A 26489-nucleotide genomic window follows, 5' to 3' on the forward strand; every position below is an offset into this window, starting at 1 on the left:
AATTAACATATACAACGTTATCAGGAATCTTAATTATTTCGACATCACGGAAGGTTTGTCATTCTAAGTTATCAGATGGACAAACGGATAATCCTATTATGGTTGCATGTTAGAAATGCTTATCATGGTGCTTTTAGTTAATAAGTCCAGTGGGCATTTACAGAAATTGTATTTTGATGGTGGCTGTAAATTTTGATTAGTTTTTTTTATGGAAGTTGGTTCCTTACAGTAACTAAACGTGAATTGAATTGTTTTTTGGGCATTAATTCTTGCTATGTGTTGTTATTTATTAACTAACTGTGTCCAATTCAATGTGATTGTCTTTATAAGACGTATCCTTTATTTAATTTTATACAGTTACTTGTTTCCATTGGAAACAGATCCAGCCTTTTTAATTAGTAAAAATAGACACTCAATTGACCGGATGCGCGGCCATATTTAAACTGTGATCGCGATCCCAATAATCCAACCGCACTTGATTTCCGGTGGCCTTCAAGTTTTTACGCAAAAGAATATCAAACTTACTTCCTACTTATATAGTTTAAATTTAAATGTACTGTCTTTAATAGTTGACAGACTTATGTATGTATTTTGTTGTTCGTGGGAGAATTTCTGAACCGTGACTTTTAAGAAAGAATATTAACAAGTCAGACTGACAAATTCTATGGAATCTTAAAAGATTGTATGTCCTAATTTAGTTAGTTAATGTTATGGTAATTGGGCTCTTAGGGGCAATTTTGTTCTTATGTGATTTCACGGGTGAGTGAGCAAGAATGTGTTATTAACGACATTTGATACTTTTAATAGTCTTTTTGGAGCATTCAAAGATATAATCCACACAAATGATCTGCATTGTTGTTGATTTAACTAGCATTAAAGAAAAAAAAAACGGTGATTTTGTCAAAAGAGTTTCAAACGAAGAAATAACAAATAGTTAAATTTAAATATTTGTTTAACAATTTGTTTGTGAAACTCTAGAAAATCTTCGAAACAAACGAAAAATTAGTTATTTAGTTAAAAATTAGAATTCGCATTAGTCACGACAAAAATCAGGTTGTACAAGATTGCACGATGTTTAGTCATCGTTTTGTAATGCGCGCACGCAGGTCGACTCTTAATTTATTAGACCTATATGGTCGTTCGGACCTGAATCCGAAATTCTCGGCGCGAATCCGATCGTCTTTATCGATTCTCAGGACGAAGCAGTTTCAAAGTCTTGGCGAATGCAAATCAGCTGTGTTATTGAACTTTGTAGAAAGATTTTAGAGACATGACATTTTGGGTCTGACAGTTTGATATTATTTGCGTCCTTTTACATGTTGTACTGATTATTTCTGTTTGAAAACTTTTACATGATGGATAGAAGACATTAGTTTAAAGATAACCTTCATTCAAATCTCGATTCCAAATAACTGGGTACAATCTAAACAATTAAGTAACATCAAAAATACTATCCGCGAAAAATCGCTACCTCCTCTTGATAGTGACCGTATCGAAACGACAAGTACCATTAACAATCAAAATTTCGTATCTACTGCTGTAATTACATCCGCCATCTTTTTTTAACAACAAAAGCTGTCGCATTCGCAATTTCGCACCGCAAACCTATTGTGTTGAAGACAGCGTAATATTAAATTTAAATTATGCCGTACATGTATAATGTCCGAATGTCCGAATATTTCGCAAATAGCAACTCCGGATAATCGAGTCGATTAAATACTTTTTATTGTTCCAACGTTCCCACGGATGGTGCACGCGAACGCGACCGTAGCTTTTTTGTTTTTTTTTCGACGCATCCGCGCCTCGGGCGTGTTTCTGAAGGAGCCAAACGAAACTGCTTTCATTTGAATCTCGTTTGATTGTCGGTTGCTGAGGCAGCACTACTCTATCATTAGTGTATATTAACTGTGGTTTTGGTGCGTAAGCGCATTTTGACGTGTGTAACTAGCGTGATTTATTATTATGTAACCTCTTTTGTGCATCTTGAAATTGAAGACATAAGTATGGAGTGTTTGGGTCTTTTCCCGCGTTACTTTTTGTATTAAAGTTGTCGTGGCGTTGTTAGTTTTTTATTGCACCTGTACGTTATAATCTACAGTCAAGTTAGTTTTTTGTCGCCGAGAAATCACAGTACTGCATGATTACTAACACCGTAGCTGTATTTTGAAAGCCTACTTTTCAAACCGGTTTTGACGATGATTCGCGGACTGCTTCGCACACTTAGGTACATTGACATTTTTTTTTAAATCTTGATAATTACTAAGCATTTATGGTTACTCCTACTATAGAGAAAATACTTTTATAATTTTATCAAAGTTTCGAAATTACAGTAAATCATATAGGTAAGTACCAAAAATTTTGAAATTAAAAGAAATGTCTGCAATCTTTCTGCCGTGTCAATGACACAGATGGCGGGCGAAAAAAAATTATGAATAAAAAAACGGCAATGTAAAATAAAAATCTGTTGATTAGTATCCATATATAGAAAGGCAGGTGTCTCAAAAAAACTGCGTAGGCGCATAGGTGTGGTAACCTAGCATAAACAAATTATATTTTGCAGTTGCCACTCCGACAAGAGACTTTGTGCAGTGAGGTTCATAGTGAGTTATTTTTAACGATTTAATTAATCACCACGATAATGAGTTATGTGGAGTTTCTCTACGATTTGTTAGAGGTAAGATTTTTTATGTAATTTTTCATTGACACTAGATCAATGCTTTCTTTGATATTTCTTTTGTGGTTTCCCATAAAGTGATATGACAAACCTTTGTTATTTTGGAATATGCAACATAACAGTGCTATAATTTCTATCCCCACATTACATTTACGCATTTCTTTCATACAAAAACAAATGACACTCCAAAATTCACACCAACATTGGCTCCAACAACCAACTTCCTCAAAAATAACATTGGTCATAGTTGGGCCAACATTGAAACATAAGTACCAACTTAATATACCCATTACAAGAAGTAAACAGGTGCGCAGACGTCGAATTACATCTGCTACTTAGGATGGGGTTCTTAGAAAACATTTCACTGGCTTGTCATAACTAAGTAGGTATGTGTTCTTGAGTTAGATGAAACGGGCTAATAAAGCTATCTTATAGAATTAACTTGTCATATCAACGGTGACTACTTAACTGAACAAAATTGGCGTTTATTGTAATAGAAGAAAAAATATTGCATCTGAAAGTTCCAGTTTGTAAGATTACCTACCCATGTTCATGGGTTCGTAGAGTTGATCAGCCAAATTGAAATCCTAATTATTTTTTCTGTCAAAGTGGTTCTAATTTGCGACTTTCAAAGACTGTGAGTTTCTTTCTTTTACCATAAAATAGACAGTTTCCTTATTTAACTAATTACATGTATTAGTTAATGACAAAAAAACATTACCTAATAGACGCTTATAAAAAAGTGTCTGCACATTCAAAATTACTGGTTCATTAGCTAATTAGCAGTCTATTTAAAGAGCCATCATAGCCCAATTTCTATGTAAGTAATAAAACCTCTCTATAAGGCCATGTGAGCTAGTCCTTGCCCCCCTTTTATTACTTCCAGTAGTTCTCAAACATGTTCAGACATGTTCAAAATATCTTGCAAGACGAGAACTGCTTATAGCTTGATACTTCCTAAAGAAGACTTTAATTTAATTCATATTTTTTTCTTTGTTCATTGAATAGTGTTATACAGTTTTTTAATGATTTTGGTAACTGGTTTTAAGGAAAGAGAACGATCATTAGTTTTGTAATGAGGTTAGTTCCGGGTTTATTAGGGGGATTCCTGAACAAGAGAACGGGTCATTTGCTAATGTACTTAGGTATTTGCTCTTTGTCTGCCAAAAGTTATTTGTGTCTTTGGAATAGAATAAGCTAAGCTAAGCTTAGCTTAATCACCTTTAAGGTTTCGTTTAGAAAATGGGTATTTTTCTGTTAGCGTTTTTGCCGGATTCCATATCATCGAAACATTTAGAATTAATTTCTATTCAACAACTATACTTTCGATTCCCTAACTAGTTAGACTGTCTGATAAAATGATCTTAATCGATAAAAAAATCGCACCGAGCCACAAACATCTTTTTACCGTTTACCATAGATGTTCAAGATACGCAAGGCTTGCCAGACGAAATGCGTTTGCGCAACCGAATAAAATAGTCCTAACATTCTAGGTAATCTGGAAATCATAGGAATGTAGTTATGCTGGGGTCGGCAACTTGTCTTTGCGTAATTTGACGATGAATAGTAAATGGTCCTATGGCTCCTGGATTAATCTGTTGTCAGATGGTGTGACTAGTTTGTGGAAATCTATTTATTTTTGTCAGACGTAGAAAGCTAAACCTTTAAATATTACTAGATTTTAAATCCGGGACCTCCTGTATATCGTGGTCTTATTAGGCTTTACCTTACGCTAATGTATTTAAGTTTTACTTAGCAATTTCCAAATAAGTATCTACGGCATGAAAACTTTGTGTTAATCAATCAATTTTCCTTCACTCCAGGTTATCTAATCAGTCTCAATACAAAGCTTTAGGAAGTATTTTCTATCACCAGTACTTATAAATCTGTCTACTATCAACGCCATCTAGCAGTACTACAACGTAAACTACCCCACGTTTCATTTCACGTTCACAAAACAATCTTTTGCTTACTCAAAAATAGTTTCCACGCCACTACGCAAATACAATGATAAAGAAATTACTTACGCTTTACGATTAAGAACTACAACCAATTAGTAGTTAAGTAGTTAGTATAATTAATTAATCTAAAGTTGTACTTAAGTTAGATAAGGCATCTATTCCCACGTCATTTGAGCGGTTTACGTTTTGTGAGATTTATACTTGACGGTAATTGTTTGAGATTACCAGTAACAAAAATTAAATAACCGTAAATATTATGTTTTCCTCAAAGGCCACGTTATTAACTTAGAAGTAAAATAACTTTGGATTAATATTTTGTAACTTATAAAAATATTACAAAAATTTATAATTACAATCAATTCATCTTTTACCAGGAAATATGCAAGAATCATAATTTTACAAGGAATACTTACCTAATCATTTCAGGAGTCTTAAGTTATTCGCAATCGAAAATCTTGGCCTTTTTTCCTAAGTTACATACCTATGTGTACCTATAACTATATAAAAATTCCAGCTATATATTAAACGTTTAAAGAGCCCTTTATCTAATCGTCTGAGTATAAACCGCTAGTCAACAAAAACATTATGTAAGTCACATTCCGATGGTGACAGATAACTCGCACTGGGAACATTTTTAAATGATGTATTATTGTTACATGACTAATTTACAATGTGAGGTAGTGTTTTGAGTCATAGTAGATACTTAGAAATAGTAGGTACAAATAGAGAGTCAAAATAGTCTGGATATTCTTGTCTACGTTGACTAGACACATTTCGACTTGAACTTTTGAAGGTAGGTAGTAGATAGAGGAAAATCCCACAAATTGTTATCTCTACATAATATAACGACGGGTAAATGCGTCCTGCAGTCGTATCTAGGACCACATTCATACGTTGGTTTATAATTTTTTTCTACTTAGGACATATGTAGCTCAGTTAGTAAATAAGAAAAATAAAGAAATAAATCATCATCCTCCGAGCCTTTTTCCCAGCTATATTGGAGTGACTTCCAGTCTTAATAAAGAAATAGATATCCTTATGAAAGTACAAATCAAAATGACAAGTTTATTGACCGGATATCGCAGCCTCCATCGGTCGGAATCGGAAGTGACGAAGCGTTATCGTGGGATGCGCACGCACAAATACCGCAAAAGATTGTCATGTCGGCTTTATTTATCTATCGGGAACTTATCGGTTTTATTAACAGTTAACATGAGGAAGTTGAATATGTTATGGATTACTTTTGGACATCTAGCACACACTGCAAAAAAGAGTTCTCCGAAAAGTGTGTAGAATGGTCGCTTCTAAATTTACATTATTAGGGACCTATTCCAGGCTTCAACAAGTAAAAGTGTAACAAACAGACATGCAGGCACCTAACACATTAAATATCTGTACCTAAATCGACGTACACATACTCTGTGAAGTTATATATTCTACAAACCAAACTGGTTAGTCAAACTGAAAGCACTAGGCACGTTGTGAATCCATTTTTCCCATGGCCAGTACAAAATCCCAGCTATGCACAAAATGCCCATAGTATCGAGACCTAGTAACCTGCATCATGGTGTAGTATGACAAATATTCCACCATTGAGACTGAGTCATGCGATTATTCATCACCAGTAAATGTTTCATTGATAAGTTGCCTGATGCTTGCCGCATTGTGGCATGTGTTTACACAGAACGTAAAGTTAAAAAAACAGCTTATTTTATTTTAGGTTAATAAAATTGCGAACTTGTGCTTACACAGTGGTTAGGTGTGCTTGCACTTGCACCTTTTGTAGTCCCAAAAGTAGAGCCTATGTAAAACAAGTTGCAAACAATTTGTAGTTATTATTTTCTTTGATTTCAAGCATGGTCAATCAAATCGGGAACCATTGATAATCCATTCGGTGTTCACCAAATATCTGACACGGTCCACACATAAAATGATTACGTAGCTTTGATTAGACATTGGAATTCGTTCCATAAAAAGACTCCATTTGTAATTTACGACCAAATATCCTTAACTTAATGAATTTAAAACTGTAGATCACACCCTTTCACACCTAATACGTGCTTATTTATTTCTTAGTAACATTAAAATAGCCGTTAACTATTTCAAATGAGTTATCCGTACCTTAACTGAAGCATTAAGTCTTTTAACGCATTCTATAACTAGATTGTTTTACCACAATGCGTCATCGACGCCATTTTTGTTCTTCTCACTTTCTAACGTATGGTGTTTGAAAGAGATGGAAAGCTAGAATGAGTTTTATGTCTATTTACGTGTGCCTACTTATAGTTCGGTAATTAAAGCTTGTTTTTGGTATATAACATTTCTATTATAGGTGAGTTCATCTCATCTTTTTGGAAATTGATCTTTGTCACAAGATCAATCGCAATTTTGCAGATGGGGCACATTTTCTATGATATAAGTATACACGTACATGTTACCGTTGGAGTAAGTACCTACTTACCTAAATCAAGATTGATCAATCACTAACAGGCCTTTGTTTATCAAGAGCTCGATTTTTATCAGCACTATCACCAAAATCTAGTCGACAAATCTCGCGGCCCCATTTAGGTCAAGGCAGATCGTCATTCAAACAAAACACATTTCTACCTATCTATAAACAATTTTACTATCATGTCCTATATAAAGAATTTCGGAGCTCCACGAACTGTAAATAAAAAGATTTAAAACTGCAATGTAGGACTCGTGGCAGATGCAAAATAGTGATATCCGGCAATCGATCAATCTGCGCTTGCACATGTGAAAACGGTTCCCCGAGTTCGTATTATCCAATTGAGTTAACTGGTTGGTGACTTCAATTGTACCACTCGTTAGGGCCATGGAGAACAAATAACTACCGGAGATGTTTTGATGCAAAATCTCCGAAGAAAGTAGCGCGCCAAAATGCAGGTGTCCGAGGGACGAGGAACTTTACTAGCTCCCCAGAACCCGCACATTATTTGCAAAATAAAATCACCAATCAATCAAGACCAATCTTTGACAGATTGGTTCTGATTTGACAAGGAACCCAAAAGCCTCGTTATTTTTAGTAACGGATCACGCCTACCGTACGTCACTTGACCTACAAGAAGGCCTGACCTACCTGATGTTTGGAATCTCTGCTTATCTTTCCCTACTCCGTGGTACCACTCGTTAGGACCGATTTGAACTGATTGTTTCGCTATGTCGGGGTTAGAGATTGCAAGATTCCTATCTAGCAATTGTTTTGTAAAACAATGGATGGTCAATAAATTGATGAAGCGATTACGTCTTGAGCTATTAGCTAGGATTATGTTGTTTTAAATTAAAAGGAACGGGTGTTAGATCACCTTTAAAGTTGGGTGTTAGTAAACTTTTTCTTGGGTTTTTGCTGCATCCTTACTATTGTCCAATATTGATTTAGGTATCTATTTCAAAAAGTTTTAATCAGTTCCGCTCTGTCACCGCATGAACGCATAACACATATACAAGATACAATTGATTGTTCTTATGTAGCTAGATTTTATTAAAACTATCGGAATCGACGATAGCTTTATTTATTACTAACACTTATGTCAAAACCTGGTTTACACCTAGGTAAGTCTTGTTGGAAATATACCTAAGTCTGAATTTAAACGAAAATTCATATATTTCCTCAAATAAATCAGAAATCAAAGCCCCACATTGTCTACCGTCGAGTCGATAATTACACAACGAACAATCGAGTCCATTTTATTACGAAAGCTATCGTTTGATGCGCGTGCGACGGCTGACACGCCGACCTCTGTCGCTTCCGGTGCGTCTGCGCAAGTTACAAGTGATTTATTGGCATTTATTAGTGGAATGGTACTGGTATATAGTGATAATGATTGCAGCGTGATTTTTGTTACACATTGAGGTTTCGGTTTTCTGGGTTTTATAATCACCACCAGATTTAAACAATAAAGTTTTATGATCGCCCAAATCTACACTGTTCAAAAGATTTTTTTTAAACATGAGACCTAATTTATTTTAATATTTTAGATTAGATTATAACAAAATGAAACCACCCTCATATCTAGCTGTTCAGATATGTCTTTTCTAACGGTTGACATCTCACGAGGCAGTACGTGTCAAAATGACGTTTCGGATGCGTACGCGCATGCCTGCGGTTTCTTCTGGAATTTGTGGCGTGACAGAACGACACTGCTGACCGTAGGCATTCGGGAAATGCTATTCGTCTAAATAACCTAGAATTTATCTTTTTAGGACGCGGTTAAGCTGTATTTTATAGTAAACTCTTTGGTATTTGACGTTGATTTAGTAGAATAAAATCCGTATTTTGAAACTTACAGAACTTTTACCATTTCCATTAATAGCAAGAAACGAATACACCATATTTTTCTTTCATTTAATTAAACAAAGAAAACTTGACAGCCAAAAAGAACTCGTATTTCAAATTAATTTTAACATCTAAACAAAACAAACTATGGATGAATTAATGTATCCCAAATGGGGGATAGGTTTTAGAATTCGACGGCAACTGGATACGTGCCTCGATGACGGACAACCTAATTGATATCGTGTTGCTTCTAACGAAGTGGTCTATTTTCGAAAAACAGTACTACTTAGAAGTGTAAGAATGTAATCTGTAAGTTGGGCTTGTCGTGTTGAATGGGAGATCAAAATGTTGCTCAATGAAATTAAAGCTGAGATTTTTTTAGTTGGTCTGACGAAGAACTTATTCGTCTTGATTTTATACTGGGCACAGATAGTTAATAAACGAGAAATAATACATAGAAAAAGATGGTTGGGCATGTCGTGGTGGCCTAGTGGGTAAAGGACCAACCTCTCAAGTATGAGGGCGCGGGTTCGATCCCAGGTCAGGCAAGTACCAATGCAACTTTTCTAAGTTTGTATGTACTTTCTAAGTATATCTTAGACACCATTGACTGTTTTTCGGATGGCACGTTAAACTGTAGGTCCCGGCTGTCATTGAACATCCTTGGCAGTCGTTACGGGTAGTCAGTAGCCAGTAAGTCTGACACCAGTGTAACCAAGGGGTATCGGGTTGCCCGGGTAACTGGGTTGAGGAGGTCAGATAGGCAGTCGCTTCTTGTAAAGCACTGGTACTCAGCTGAATCCGGTTAGTTTAACATGATTGGGAAAAAGGCTCGGAGGATGATGAATACATAGAAAAAGATCCCACGTTGAAAACCTCCTCCTTTTTCGATGTTTTTGTTGTGTTGATTGTTGGTTGAACCCCTTTGTACATAGATCATATTTTTTTATAGATGATGAAATTCCTACTGTGAATACAGCAGTTGTGGGCAGATGATTCTTTTATATCAATCCATCAAAAGATTCTGTTATGTCGATCCGTTGATTAAAAACCACGATTATCATTTGACGTTGCGTAAACAATAACAATCAATGCATTAGCGTACAGATCAGCGTGATGTCAGTCCATTGAAGAATTACGTTTTGTTTATGAATGAAGTTCAATATTACTCCCACGACGATAGTGAAACTGTTTGGTAGAAAGCCTCGTTGGTGAGGCTTGTGGGTGGTTCAAATATTACGTGTTTGAAAATTGTTATGGTAACGGCAACGTTATACTTATAGTCATCTGCCTAGCTATTTCCCAAGTATGTTGGGGTCGGCTTCCAGTCTAATTGGATGCAGCTGAGTACCAGAGTTTTATAAGGTTGTATAGCAAGAAGGCCTTATATGTTTTTTATCTCTGTTCGAAATCGAAAACATCGAAAAAAACCGGCCAAGTGCGAGTCGGACTCGTGCACGAAGGGTTCCGTAAATTACAGTTAAATCAACCTATCTCAAAAACTATAAGAGATACTTTGATCAAACCAAAAATCGTTGAAAGAGTTAATTAGCATGCATCACCTCTATTTTTTTTAGAATTTTATACCCCGTAGTTATAAAAATAGAGGGGGGGGGGACATACTTTTTACGACTTTGAGAGCTGATATCTCAAAAACCGTTCACTTTAAGAAAAATGTTTTTTAGAAAACTTTATATCATTTTAAAAGACCTTTCCATTGATACCCCACACGGGTATGTACATCGAAAAAAAAAATTTCATCCCTCAGTTACATGTATGGGGGGCCCCACCCCCAATTCTTTTTTTTACTATTTAGTGTCATATTTTTGTAGCGGTTCATACAACACATATTCCCATCAAATTTCATCACTGTAGTACTTATAGTTTCCGAGTAAATCGGCTGTGACAGACGGACAGACGGACAGACGGACATGACGAAACTATAAGGGTTCCGTTTTTGCCATTTTGGCTACGGAACCCTAAAAAAAGTGAATATGTTTATCAAGTGTGCGAATGCCTGAAACTAAAAAAAAGAACATTCAAAAAGTTCTACAATAGCCATCTACAAGTTTTTCAGATTTTTTTTCAGATGAAGTAAAATACATATAATGAGCAAATCATTGGCTTCTTAACACAGAAAAAACAAAATTACCCACGTTATATCACACGCGTGTTTAAGATAAAGATCATTACTAAAGAAGTCTAATATCTCTATCTAAGTAGTAACAATACAATTGCATTGTAAGCATCTAAATGAGTTGTCCGTTAGTAATGTAGTTCTTCCGACGTAGACACGCATTGATTTGTAGATAAGAAACTGCGTTTTTCTTGTTAACGAGCTGTGCTGTTTAATGTAAAAAATATGATTTGCTTAGATAGGTTCTATCTTCCGCCAGCAGTTTAACCCACGTCCCGTGGGAGCAGGATATAAAGAAGCCTGGTTCTTAAGGCTATCTAACAGTGATTAGAGCATTTTTCAAAACGGCCGAAGAGTTCTTGAAATTAGTGTGTTCAAACAAATAAACTCCAAACTCAGCTTTATAGTAACTTCAGCGTTATAATGTAGTAGCATCAATAGTACGACTAAATCGTAAGCGGTAGCTTCTTTATCAAAACTCTGCCATTAAATACATACTAACAAAACAATGCCAGAAATCACACATTATCTTACATAACGTTTAATTAGACATCATTACATATTCGTCGGTAACGTTCCGCTGGCGGGCATCGAACCCGCTTCCGCTGCGCACGCGCACGGGTGATAACCATCGAGCCTTATTATTTAAATTTCGTAATACCATGCTCTTATGAATATTGAGTTCCGTTGTTATGGTGTGGTGGCTTGTTTTATGAAATACCTACTTACTTGTACGTAGTGCTTATTTTGAACTACGATCATTTACCTAAATAAGAGTCCCTACAAACATCAAAAAACCATTGTTGGTTGAAGTTTTGGTATACACTCTCAAAAACATTGTCTATGAAATCCATACATATTAGGGTATTTAAACATCTTCAATTAAATTTAAACTGAAAAGGCATTTACCTAGGCATTTATAAACTACGGAACTACATTAAAACAATCACAAAACGAAACTCCAATAATCTAGCACAAAACCAAACAGGCACGCAGGTCAATACTGCAGATATAATTACCACATCTAACTTAGCTAATAAATCAAATAAGCCAAGTTAATTTAACTTAGATCGCTGAAAACTAAATAAGTATGGCTTAGCACGCGACGCCGGGAAATATGGCTTTAACTTTACACGTATAAGTTATTCCTTAGGGGCATTTTTACTGATTAAGTTACGTGTTTAAGATGAAGCTATGCTCTTTGATAATAATAGTGTTATTTAACTATCGTTATTATAGCTAATTACTAATAAATTATCGTTATTTGTGCATTTTTACAGTTTCTTTTTCAGAAATTGACTTGAAGCCACTGACTGTAGTAAGGAAAGGTTGATCAAATCATCATCAAGACCAATTTCAATAATTTCTAAATTAATGAAATTAAAAAAAAATAAAAAAACTAAATTGTGAAATAAATTATGTCTCAAGCATGGCCCTTCAACCTTACTACGAGTTCAGTTTACTACGGATATACTTGAAAATAATCCCTAGATATATTTTTGGTGTAATGTTTACATTCCCACGTCAGCGCGTGTCGATAGCTTAACGAAAACAAAATTGTATCAAGGAAAGATAAAAACATGCATGCAAAAATCAACTGTATTTCTAAAGCAGTATAGACTACAGAATCGTTCGAGAAGGTTTAGATAATTTTGTGGCTTGTACGCACATCACAGTCGGATGTCAATCAACTGGCGGTGTGACTTGATGAAAACAGAAGTGTAGGAACGTCAAAGAAATTGTACTAAAGAAGTGTACCAAGAATAACATTGAAGTAAGAAAAAAATAACGGTTTCCGAACCACTCCACCCGCCATTTTCTAAATTAGAACACAAATGACAGCAAAGTTCGCGCCATAATTTATATGGTGCGTTCCGTTTTAAATGATGATGGGTGCGTTTGGTTGAAAACTTTTTCTTTTAAAGTTCCAAATATATTTTAGGAAAGACATATTTTATGCAGAAGAGTTTACATTTTAGAAATTGGTGTATTTGTCATTGTCAATAGAAGTTAAACCTCTCTGTAATGTTTTGAATAATAGCAATTTTACCGTTAGTCATGAGACACAATATTATGCTAAAAAGAGTCTAAACCTCTTTTTTTGTCTTCAAAACAAATCGTTAAACAAAAAAGCATGTGCATATATTCTGTCCCCTCTTAAACACATTTATAAACCTTGGAATACCCAATAAAACACAGGGAACTGTGTTAACAATCACCCCGAATGTGGTCGTAACAAATTAGACACGACGACTCGTCGGCCGCCGGACACGGTCGTCAAGTGGATTGTGACGTACACGACAATTGTTTTGACTAAAATAACTTGGCCGTTAACAGGAGCTTATATTTGCTAAGTTTTTTAAATGTTTTTGATCATGCTGCATATTGTTGGAGTTTTGAACTGAGGGGACCAATCAAAGCAAGATCTTTAGAGTTGCAGCTCTGCTTCATTTGTTGCCAAGTTTCATTCTTTTTCTGCTGCGAATCTAGTTTCTAAATAAATGAAATCGAATAGCCTAATAGTTAGTATATTTCCTCAAGGTCTAACACCAATAGAAGGCAGTTCTGACTGTTGCGTGGGAGATGTGATGCAACCCCGTCCACTGTAGGCGTATGAAGTTACCTTGTAATTAGATAATGTTTTTATGCCATATAAGATTTGAAGCCTTGTTTTTTAAGTTTTTTACCTTCCTTTAAGTTGTCGTCGTGAGAATTGTTGAACGTGATGATTTTGTTAAGTGTTTCGTCAAAAAAACTTGTTTAGATTTTCTTGAGCGCGGCTGGGTGAGAAAGCTTTGCATTTGCGATTAGGAAGATAAAACGTTTTTTGCTTCATGCGTTCTGTGAAGTAATATCTCATACTACAGATATTATTTTGCAAGCGAAAAATAAAAGTTTCATAACAAAATTAATTATATAAGTAATGAATAATGGCGCATTTGACGGTCACAATATTATATTTATTATTTAATTAATTATAAAAGCCATTAAAATAGTTAAATTCACACTTCGCACGTAGGAGGATAAGGTCTTACTGCCTATTAAGGCTCTTGTTATCTCGGTCCGTTTCGTAACCTTTTTGTCGGCAATCATTTGCATGTATCTTGTCAAATAACTGATTAATCACATTCCTAATGATTTCCAATGTAAATATAGATACTATGTCTACAAAAAATCCGATTATGGTAATACAAGTGTTATTTATGTTACTTTTAAAATTGTCTACAAGAAAAACAAAACGCTGTTTGACAGTTAGATTAAAGATGTCATACATTTTAGTCAAATGAAAGAATTATTTAAAGTATTGTAATACATTATTGTGTTACATTTATTATCTTGCTGTCTAATGTCCTCGCACCTCGGCCCGTGATATTTTACAAATGGCAGCGTAACATCCTCATTTTCCATCTATCCTTTAGCTGGTGGTTGTTCCGCGGCAAAACGTCATAACAACCGCGTCACTTCAGCAACCTGTTACGTTTCGTTCCTACTATATTTACGATACAACGAGTTCTATAATTGAGCGATGCGGGAGAGCTCAACACATCGCGGTCCATCTTTTTAGAATACGACACAAATAACATTCTATATTTGTAAATTTATACACCACCAGCTTCGAAAGCACCTAGGGCTTCGCGAAATGTTACAGCAATCGCACCCTTATGCCTCGGCGATAAAACTCATAGTTAAGTAGCCGTAATAGATAGGATAAGGTACTTAATTTTACTTGAATAGAATATGCTAAGGTGGTACGTTACGCAGCAGCCATGCCGATGACCACATGCATCAATGTTTGTAAATAGAAACAGCGTACTATGAAGCAGCTTTGATCTCTGTTTCGAAATGAGTTCAGTCCATCGCTTGATTTCTTCAGATAAAACTTTTGAAGTAAGGCACAACTTTCGATGTATGCTGCGGCTTTCAAGAAAACTGACTGAACGAATCGAGCTGCGGCGTCGCGTCGGTTCTAAAAGATCTATGCAACGACTAGTGACATCTCGGGAGCAAACACACAAACTTCTCTTTGTTTACTAACAATATTTAGCATTCGGGACGCACTCCCTATTTTTACAAAAGCATTAGTCAACAAACAAGTTTTTCAGTCTTCGCCGTATCGGTTTCAAAGAAAAATTAGCTTGAACATGTGAAAGTAACCTGTTTAAAGGCATCTGACGCCCGTATTTGATCATTCCATTACCCAGCTGGTTTGGGAAGTGAAAAATCACGCTTATCGCGGCACAAACATAGGGAACGGTGGTCCGTGGCTCGAGCCATCTGTTCGTTGCACCCATAAAGATAACGAAAATGTACAAACGGGAACGCATTCACTACGTATCAGTCGTTTGCGGTGAACGCACCCGCGTCTTTACTTTGAATAAATTACGCGCGAAAAACAGTCGGCCATTTTGCATATTTCCGTACGATGTGTTCCATATTCGAGAGTACGGTGTGTATACAGCGCCAGTTTGATATTCTCTTTGAAATGTGGTTTATTTTTAATCGCGTTGTCCTATTTAATCCGTTATGCGAGTGTGGCAAGCGCCTCAATCAGTCTCAACGGTAGCCGTTGCTTTTGACGTCGTGTTTTCTGTTAAACCAAAATTTATTCAGCAAAAATGCTTAAATACATTATTTCAAAGATAAAAAAGGTCACTATATTTATGGATGGGTGCTTGGTTTGTTTGGAATATGATTTTAAATATTGGTCTCTTTGTTTCAGATTTATCCTGATCCGGAATCGGAGAAGGCTATTATGGGATCGGTGGTGTACTGCATTCATCACAAAGAAGGATGCCAGTGGTCCGACGAACTACGCAAATTGAAGGTGAGTGAGAAAGCCAAATATTTGCTTTACTTATACCTAAGTTAAGTAGGTAACTAGATCGATCGATCTGCGTGCGGTACGCGACACATTTATTTTTCTGGCCGACAATAGTCTATATTTTATGACATGCCAAGTACGAGTTGCCAGTCAAAATTAAATGCTCGTAAGTTTATTTAGCGTGAACACGCTAATTTGTCTAATGAGAGCTTGAATTAAAAACAAATAATAAGTCTTATGATTAATTACAAAAGCTGTCAAGTTTTTTAACACATAGACCGCAGATTTTACAACTTGCTACCGCAATAAATCTCATTGACAATCATTTTATTTTTAATTACTCCGTTGCATACATTACGTCTTTCAAGTGCACCGCACCAGAAAGCACCAAGACTTTTTCAACTTACTTGTACTACAAAACGACTACTAATTTACACAAAATGCATAAAAAAATACATAAATCTATATTGTACACCTCCAAAAATCTCTACCATATTCAAAGATCACCATTATTCCATTTCCCTAAACTTTCCTTCCCTATGCGCAGGCGCACCTGAACACGTGCAAGCATGACGCGGTGCTCTGCGCAGCGCAGTGCGGCGCGATGATCCCGCGGGTGCTGATGCAGGATCATCTGCGCTACACCTGTCCGCGCCGTCGCGCTAACTGCGAGCATTGTCATAAGGAGTTCTCCGGAAGCGCTTTGGAGGTAGGCTAGGAATTATTAACTACAGTAGCGAAAGCGTTGATATAAGTACATTAATGAGGATTTGGAGGAAAAATCTAAAGGATCCTAATTTTACATACCAGCGTCATCTTCATCAGTCGCAGTTTTTGTGTCTATCTTTACATCAAAAGTTGGCTAAATATATCGTTATATACGTTTAACGCTAACTGCAAAGGATCAAAGTTGCTTGACTGCCAGGAACTGCTCATGATTTTCACATCTACATAAGCATACAGAAAAGTCGAGAATCTAGGTAGTGGGTTCACACATATACCTCAATTAAAACCAGCATTGTCATGTCATGCTTGATAGAAAGTTTCTTCATATCTAGACCACCACATTTAAATTTGACCCAAAACCCGCTTTTACCTCTGACAGTTTACTTATCAATCCTTACACCATTTTCAGGAGCACCAAGGCAACTGTGGCCACGAGCCGGTGTACTGCGAGAACAAGTGCGGCGCTAAGGTGCAGCGCAGACATACCCAGCAGCACATTCAGCAGCACTGCAGTAAACGACTCGTGCCTTGCAAGCATTGCGGACAGAGTTATACTCAGGTATGGAGATGAGAAAATGTTAGGATTATAAAATTTACAATACATGGATTCAAGGGCACCTGTGTTAGGTCCGCTTGATCCGTGTATGATATTGTTGACCATTCAAGTCACTCAAGTCCATCCAGTTTATTTAAGTATTTTACGGTTTTGAGAGCCTATCCAAGAGTTCGACTATCTGTAAATTAGTCATACATACAGTGTGCTTTCAGATGACCCAGTAGTAGGGCTTAACTCTGACATAAAAGCCAGATAGGCAATTCGCTAACATAAGAGAATGGATGGTAAAGACTTAACTTCCTAAATTCTAGTTAATGGAGAAGAAACAAAATTACTATCAAAGTGGATACTCCACTCTTGACTTGTCTACAAAAGCTTTTTACGATTATCACCAATCTAACCACCACCTTCCTTTTCCAGGACACAGTATCAGCGCACGGCGCGTCATGTGCGCGCGCGCCCGTGGCGTGCCCGCAGCGCTGCGGCGCGCCCGGCGTGCCGCGCGCCGACCTCGCCGCGCACCTGCGCGACCACGCCGCCGCCGCCGCGGCTGCGGCTCTGCCTTGCTCCTTTAGAGACGCCGGATGTAGATTTAAGGTAGGTTCTTACCTTACAAGGTTGCAGTTTGGTTAGAATCTCTGGTACAATAGAAGAAGGAGGATACATCATATCCATCTCCCCTGTCAATACTAAGTAGGTAGCATTCGACAAATCAAGAAAAAATAGAGGCGATTAAATATTTTGACCTGCTTGCAGTCAACAGTCCGCCTGTTAAGAAAACTTGCCTTCAATTTTATTACTACCTCTCATCAAACCCAAAACTAACATTGATTTTACTACACAGGGAACTAGACAAGCTCTGGAAAAGCATACAGAAGAAAGTTGCCAACAGCACCTAGCCCTAGTGTCAGCTTTAGCCAGTCGTCAGGCAAGACAGCTGGACTCCCTCCGAGCAGCAGTTGCGCGACTGTCGGTGAACTGTTCCGGAGCTCTCGTGTGGCGCATCAGCGACTGGGCCGCCAAGATGGCGGAAGCGAAGTGCAAAGATGGCGTCGAGCTGGTTTCCCCTGCTTTTTATACTAGCCAGTATGAATATAAGTTGCAGGTGAGCTTCGAAAACTATTTACATTCTGCTATTTCCTCTTGTGGTCAGTCCTACCTAAAAGACCATGCTGTCCGGTCCTCCACTTTAGGTCCAAAAATATACTTCACTTTCCCCAGAAAATATAGTACATAGAGTCCTGGTTTCAAACAAATAATGCATTAGTCATGCTTCTAAAAACTTTCCTAATTGCGGTGGAGTCTGAAAAAAATGTTTGTTCCATTTTCACGCTTCACTAATGTCTAACTACCCATTTGCCAAATACCTGACTCGTTGCCACGTGGCCAAAATATTTGTGGATCACTGCAAATCTTTTTATTGCCCCGAAGGGAGAATGATGCAATGACCAATGCATGTTTATTTTCAATTGCTGACCTCTTTACGCAAAAAATTGGCGTTGCCACGCGAAATCTTCGCGATAAAGCCACATGTATTACATTTGTTGGTAAACAAACCTCGCTCCATGTATATGAGTCAATGATGACTAAACCCGGTCCCCACGGCAACTAAATTAGACACTTGCTCACTCAGTGTGTAATGTAATATTTCGAAGTGTGGGTAATAAATCATAGTTGTTCCTTTTGGATTGTGACATTTGTTAATTATAATATTTTCGTTTATTTTTTTCCTTTTGAGGATTTGAGTGACTAGCAAATAGGTGTGTTATTTTAGTTTGACATCTCAAGAAACCCATTAATTTGAAAAGATTTCTGGTAATCTGGCAAATGTAAAAGACATCAACAAAACATTTGTACTCAAAATTAACCTCTATTTCTTTCTTTCCAGGCTTCATTATTCCTGAACGGCAACGGTGCAGGTGAAGCTACCCACATGTCGGTCTACATCAAGATCCTGCCTGGAGAATATGACGCCCTTCTCCGCTGGCCCTTTGCCCACACAGTCTCCTTCACCCTATTCGACCAAAGCTCAAGTCCTGATAGGGCCTGCAACATCGTAGAAAGTTTTGTCCCCGACCCCACATGGAAGAACTTCCAAAGACCCTCAAAGGAACCTGATGCGTTGGGCTTCGGATTCCCAAGGTTCGTCTCCCATGAAATGCTGAAGAAGAGGAACTTTATCAAGGATGATGTTATGTTCTTAAGGGTCAAAGTAGACCCTAGTAAGATTGTAGCTGTTTAGTAGTTTAAGTTTAGCCCAAGTTTGGATACAGTGTAAAATGTCAAGACAAATTATTTTCAAAATTTTTGCCAGTTTAGATTTGAATCGTAACATTGTACATTTTGTATTTTGGGATACATAGTTTTCATATAAGGTCGAATTATCAAGTTAAATATAAACCTGAAATATTTTTCTAATGTTCAAATGTAGTACGTATATTTTTACAATGAAATGATTAATCGTAGAGTTTGGGTTAGATGAATGTTAAGGTTAGATTTAACATAGTTCTAACTTCAGGCTGAATCCAAGTTAAACTTAAGTTATTAACACATTATGTGTATTCTATAGTCATTATTTAGTACTAAGTAACTTGAAGTCATAGTTTTAGCTGTAAATAGTATTTTTATACTTAGATTAGTTTGTACATATTTGTAAATATTAGTATTAGTATGCGCATACGCATTTGTTATCCTTTCACTAAAGATCTCTTGAGTTTCATTGCCGGCAGAAGAACGTAACAAGTTCAGCATCATTTCAAAGTATTTTTGACCTTATTTCTTTAGTCATAGTGTACATATTTCTTTTACTTTAACGAGACTTGCTTTTCTGTGCCATATTTATTAGGTATGTTTACCTATTAGCACTATTTGCAGATATTTAGGATGCTCTACTTAATTTGATTTGGCCTTCAAAAAATATTGCCTGTAACTTAGACGATGTGATTTATCGAAACTGATTTCATCATGGGAGCTTATACCTGTCCCACTAATTGGTTTAAAATGTTCAGCTTCTACTGACATAATAATTTTCTAATACAAACCCTCTGCTCGGTATCGATAGGTTTTCAGTCTTTTTTTTCTAACTTACTAAAATGACTAATCAATCCCAATTGAGGATGAAGATGGTATTTATCCGGTAATATTATAGGCCAGAAAAAATATAACGAACAGCATAAATACACACATTTTTATAGTAGCCTGCAAAAATTGTGTGTAGCTATCCAAATACGTTCAGAACGCATTTTTGTTTGCCTTAAGCGAATATTATCGAAGGCTTTTTGAAAAATGCTTTGGACATTTCTATTTTAAAAGTACTGTCAAAAAATACTTTGAAAAATGCCCAGCTTAGTTATATCGGCAGATCTTTGTATATATTTTCTGTTTTTACGAAAATAATAATTTATAACTTTTTTTTGTTGACTATTTCTGTACATACTGCCTACGTTGTAGATAAAAATCTATGTTTTATTAAAATTATTAATATTTAATCTAAAATTCTTATGTATTCGTTAAGCTGGAGTTAAACCAAAGTGTTGTGATTGCTTTGCGTTCAAAAAGATAATGGTGTTATGTACATTTCCATTGCAAAGTATATCAACTTAAAAACACGGCTAAAGCTGTATGTAAGTTATATATATTTATCTCTATAGATATACGTTTAAGTTTTTGTTTTTTCGTATACTTCTATACATAAATGTACCGCAAATTTATTTTTAGTTCGATCTAAAAGATTTCTCAAAATAATTTTAGTACTAAATGACGTTAGACATTTCTGAGTTAACAGCATTGTACAGTATTTTTCTTGATTTTGCAGTTTTTTTTATTAAAAAAGGCTAATTCCACAATATTACTTCATTAATTTGGATCTCTTCTAAAACGCTTTTTAAAATAATTTAATCTCAACTGTAATATTACATTCCAGTAAAAAACATTATTTTAAGCCTGGAAGCCATTTTGTAATATTTGTTTTATTACAACTAGACATTAGGTGCAATTGAGAGAACACTAATAAACAATAAAATCAAATAAACAGCAAAATTGTACAAAAGAGTCTCTCAATTAATCCTCATTTCTTTGTACCTTTTCTATAAACCGTAGTTTTTCGGCTAGGCTATTTCGAATATAACCTTAGTACCTAACATAAGACTAATTAACATTAAAAGTAAAAACAGATTGTATTAAGCCTAGATTTAAGCTAATTCTAAGTATTTCGCAAAACGGACAGTAGACTAAGAGAATGAACATAATTTGAAAAAGGCCACATTAGATTTATAAGGAAAAGGCCCATCGTAGATGATAAGAGGAAATATAATATTTTTCCGATATAAATATGACTTTTACTGGACAATACCTACCAACCCATGAGTAACAATTTTTACACTCAAAATTGATGATTCTCCAAACAAGACTGTTTTAGGTCCACTATTACAGCAACATCAATTAACTACTGGATTATTCATAACAAAAAAAAAAATTATAAGAAAGCGAAACAATATAATAGCCTATCAATAAACTTTTTTTGTTTGTTTGTACCCAAGAGGCTCTGAAACTACTGAGCCAATTTGAAAAACTCTTTCACTGTTGGAAAGCTACACTTTCCACAGACACAAGCTATTTTATCCCAGTACGAACAGTAGTTCCTAAGGTACGCGGGTGAAACCGCTGAAAAACTGCTAGTCTATAATAACACAGATTTACAAATAATAAACAATATTACTTCCTAGAGAACAGACCATAAAATACTATCTACCAACTTTTACTACCCACCTTTGGCCGAAACGGACAATAAATCAACATTAAACTAAAAACCTATTTAGATAACATTAACTGCACTAAACATTGTTGATAATTAAATGTTTGAGCATTAACGCCAAGTAATAGATTGTAGAGAATTGCATTTACTATTATTTTGCTTCATTTATCAAGCTGCTTGTTTTCTCTAATTAGTAGGGCAGAGATTTGGCTGCTCATTACGTATTTGATAATGTTACTAACTGAAGATTTTTTATTCACATACAAGAGTAAAAACGATAAAAGCATATTTCTACCATCGTTAGATGGCAGTGTCATCTACCTAGACTTTTTCCAACTATGCTAAGGTCAGCTTCCAGTCTTACAGGATGCAGCTGAGTACCAGTGTTTTACATGGAGTTACTAATTTGCAGGTATTAAAATGACATTTTTATATTTAAAAAAAGACTGTCTGATCAGGCTTATGTCTGAAATGGGTAAACCAATTTTGATGAGCCTTCCATTGGCAGATAGCCGATGACACAATGAATAACTCCCTTTATACACTAGTGAACTGCAAGAAATTAAAGGCACAAATGGTAAATAACAAAACATGTAATTCTTTGTACAAATGGAAAATATCAGCTAGTTTGGTACTTAATATCAAAAATATTAACTTACTTGCTATCTTAGGCTTAATATTTAGTTTATATTGCACATTTACAGTAGATATTGTGCTAGGTACTCTGTGAGCTGCCGGACTGACTGAATGTTGAGGTATTGAGGGCTGACGGCTGTTGGACTTTCTTTTGGGCTTTCTGAAATTAGGGTAATATTCTTATTAGTGTATTACCACTACTAGCAACTGCATTATTCACCTTTTAATGCTAAACGTAGCACTTGATTTTGGGAAACAGCACCTATTGCTATTGCATTTCATTTTATCATAAGATTCCTTCAGACTATAAAAGAACTATGATGTGGGAACTAATAAAACATTATTAGTTCCTAGTAGTATAAGTAGTTCAAAGATCGTTTTATATAACAAGAATAATATACCCAACCAACATAAACAATAATGTGAACTATTTCCACTTTCATGTTTAATGAACTTTAAATTTTCTTTAAAAAAGAGTGTCCATAGAGTTTCTTGCCAGTTCTTCTCCATGATACCAACTCTTTGGAGCCGTGCACCTAACTTTGACGTTTCGAAAGAGCTTTCATAGGCCTATTTGAAATAAAAATGTTGAGTTTGAAAACTCTGTGACTGAATATTTGGTTTATAAAACATAATAAGTTATAAAAAAAGAAGTATATAAGGTTTGCAGATCACGGAATGAACATATTATATTTAAGACCTATTATTGTACCTGTGTATCTATACTAATATTATAAAGCTGAAGAGTTTGTTTGTTTGAATGCGCTAATCTCAGGAACTACTGGTCTGATTTTGAAAATTTCTTTCAGTGTTAGATAGCCCATTTATCGAGGAAGGCTACTTTTTATACCGGTACGGGAAGTAGTTCCCACGGGATGCGGGTGAAACGGCTGGCAGAAGCTAGTCACAAATAAATGATTTGAATTTAAATTTTTACTACTAAACTGCCTACAGTTTACATTTCCATCTTTGAATAAGTTAACTTAGGCACCATAAATGAAAATAAAAGGAACTTACCATCTGTATCTGCAGCAAATAATCCATAGCAGCCGGCAACAAAGGTTTAGCCGAGTTAATCTCCATCATGGTCAAATGGTCCAGTCTACCGTATCCTCCTCCGGACTTCATGAGCGCATCCATAGAGGTTCTTAGCTTAGACATGCGAATATCCCAAATATCTTTGATAATAGTCTTTATTTCTGCAGCATTGGGCACGTCTTCCGATGCAGCACCGAGAATAAGTTTTGCTTCAACCATGTAATGTTCGTTTGGCATTTTTGTGAAGAACCTGTAATATTTTTATTGTTTGAGTAATATACTTGATAGGAATATTTTTTTTTCTTTGTTTTTTTAAGCTATCAGTCTAAAATAGGATAGAGGAATAATATAATGTTGTATTATAGCATGGGTATTGAAATACTCATATAGCCCACTGAACTGAGAAACAAGCTTTTCATGAACCAGCGTCACGAGGTACTTGGATGAAAAGTCTACAGTCACAATTTGATTGCTTTTGGATTATATTTTTCAAAAACAGGTAGACATTTACTTACCTAATTTTAGGTTCAATTTGTAGTCTCTAACTCTTAAGAAGGTACTTTACTAATTACTAGAGAATTACGGAAGAATTACAGCTGAAAACACTTGAAATAAACAAAAACACAAAACTAACCTAGATCTTTTCTCCTCTTCTTTGATATTCTCCAAAGTATCCAATTCCATCCACTCTGGGGGCACGATACGGCACTTTTGTTTCTGCTTTAGCATCATAGCCAGCCACAATGGCACATTTAGTGGCAAACCAGCACGAAATGGTCCGAATTCGCCGCAAATCAAATAAACTTTGTCGTACGAAAAGTTCGGTATCACACTGATGATTCTATTCTCGCCGATAAACTCTACTTCGTAAGGATCCATCTTTGAGCTAAAAATTACTGAGATTGTAAAAAATTTGCTAGTAAATACATTTATTGAAAACTAACAAAAGTAAAAGTCTATCAACGAGTTTTGTTTTGACGTTCAAAAGTGCGGGAAAACGAAACGAAAATGGGCACAGATAATTCAGATTAAAATTACCATAGTGTGCATATTTAACTCAAGCTACCTAACTTACTTAATTAAATGAACATAAACATACACGTTACACACACACTAAAATTTATTATTTCGAGTGATTGATATTTTATAAACAAAAATCGTTTTTTTACAGCATTCGTTGTACGCTTTTATTAACGACATCTGTAGATGCAACTATACAACTGTGTCAGTGTTGACAAATGTCTAGATACACATATGAATGTTTATGAAAACTATTAGTAGATGTCGCTACTAGGCTTATTCTATGAAAACATCCTGTAAAACTTTTGAGTTTGAATTCAAAAGTCCTAACTAAATTACAATCATCCGATCCTTTTCATCATAAATTAGCACACATCTAGCCAAAGCTAATTCTAGAATAACAATAAATTAATAGCGTAGCGATCGATGCAAATCGTTTTGGCAAAGTGCAAACTCCTAATTACTAGCCGTAAATTAGGGTGGCCGGTTGACAATGTCTCAGACGGTTGATATTTATGGGAGGCCTTGCTGGCGGGGCCCGGACTTTTGCCACCCCCCATGTCTGTCATACTACTAACGTTTTATGTGACTTCGGAACTGAATCGACGGTCCTATTTCAAAATATTCGAGTTTTGTAATCTGCCTGAACTATGCGATGCGTGTTAATGAAGGCCAGTCGATTTATGTGAACTGAGTCCACGCTACTCCAAAAATTTGGGGTCGTAACTTAGTTAAAGTTTAATTTATAGACGTTTTCCTTAATAAAAATGGTGACTGATTGTTATGTTGCGATTGTGTGACTATAATCATTTAAAAAGTAGGTACCTAACTGTCACTCGAACGGCGAATTTTAATTTTAGTGAAATAATATAAGCACCTACCTACCCACGTATGTTAATTTATTAATAACATTAAAAACGTACGATATTTGTTACTGGGCAATGAATATTGGATTTTTACAGCTGGGTATTATTGGTATTGCTTTGCATCAAGTCTAGATTGTGATATTTGTAACTTTCAATAGGCCACAATTTTCTTCTTGTGTTTGAGATCTTAATAATGTTAAGATACATACCCTAGGATTTAAAAATAAATATGTTTCTAAGTATAGGTACCTAACACAGCGAAAGCTGAAAGAAAAAGAAGCACAACTTCAGTATTTTTTATACATGATAACTTTTTCATCGACACGTTGCAGTCAAACCGTGGCTCACTGTTGCTACCTCCAACAAATACTATTTATCCTCAAGTATTTAACAGTCTGAGTATGTATGTATGCAATAATACCACACAATGTACTAAAACACAGTACATTCGTGAACTCAAGAACACTCCTATCAACATGAGACGATATTTACATTTAAAGTTCGCTCTCAGAGAAAGAAACTAATGAATAATGCAGCTGTCGTTGGTTTTCTAGACTCCGAACGAAGATGCGAAGGTATGTGATAATATACATTCATGTATGTATTTACTGATTGTATTTATATTATGGAGTTTGCTTTTGTTCAGTAAGTTAAAGTCAGTTCCCATTTGAGCTTGGAATTAAGTCTTAGCAACTCATTTTTTTTTCAAGTTAAATAATGTTCTTTTGTGAAGTGAATCAAGGTTTTTATACATTAATCTATCTATGTTTCTACTGTTATATGTTAAGGGATTAAGATAAAACTAAACCCAAACAAAAATACGTAAAAAAATCAATTTAATCTTTGTCAAACATAAATTTCGATACGCAGATCTAGAAACAGCTTACCGAAACAAAATAAATAACAAAATCCGTCTGCACGAATGGAAAACACACTCAGACATCTTTCTTCTTAAATCTGCATACAAATTCGTGAGATCTCGCGCAAATTCGCCCAGTCATTT

At 35.7% G+C, this 26489-nt stretch overlaps 2 protein-coding genes across 4 annotated transcripts in view; one reads left to right on the plus strand and one right to left on the minus strand.

Moving 5' to 3' along the window:
- LOC124631009 (TNF receptor-associated factor 4) overlaps nucleotides 1-21502 on the plus strand; it is an 85178-nt gene extending 63676 nt beyond the window's left edge. For 2 of the 3 annotated variants that reach the window (XM_047165094.1, XM_047165093.1), the window contains 6 exons: nucleotides 15790-15894; nucleotides 16439-16600; nucleotides 17027-17176; nucleotides 17594-17770; nucleotides 18018-18278; nucleotides 19062-21502. In XM_047165094.1, coding sequence (XP_047021050.1) covers nucleotides 15790-15894; nucleotides 16439-16600; nucleotides 17027-17176; nucleotides 17594-17770; nucleotides 18018-18278; nucleotides 19062-19415 — 1209 coding nt within the window. In that variant the 3' untranslated portion in view covers nucleotides 19416-21502. Of the gene's footprint in view, nucleotides 1-15415; nucleotides 15517-15789; nucleotides 15895-16438; nucleotides 16601-17026; nucleotides 17177-17593; nucleotides 17771-18017; nucleotides 18279-19061 lie in introns of those variants that run through there. The other variant, XM_047165095.1, reaches the window with a different exon arrangement.
- Nucleotides 21503-22501: 999 nt separating this feature from the next.
- Nucleotides 22502-24598, minus strand: LOC124631011 (probable DNA replication complex GINS protein PSF2). Its single transcript, XM_047165096.1, has 3 exons — nucleotides 24235-24598; nucleotides 23580-23850; nucleotides 22502-22722 (listed from the first exon to the last, which is right to left on the minus strand). Exons 1-3 carry the CDS (start codon nucleotides 24477-24479, stop codon nucleotides 22642-22644), a joined length of 597 nt encoding a protein of 198 aa, XP_047021052.1. The 5' UTR covers nucleotides 24480-24598; the 3' UTR covers nucleotides 22502-22641.
- Between the last annotated feature and the right edge of the window lie 1891 nt (nucleotides 24599-26489).

This window comes from Helicoverpa zea, chromosome 6, assembly GCF_022581195.2.
Source record: "Helicoverpa zea isolate HzStark_Cry1AcR chromosome 6, ilHelZeax1.1, whole genome shotgun sequence".
Taxonomy (NCBI): Eukaryota; Metazoa; Arthropoda; class Insecta; order Lepidoptera; family Noctuidae; genus Helicoverpa; species Helicoverpa zea.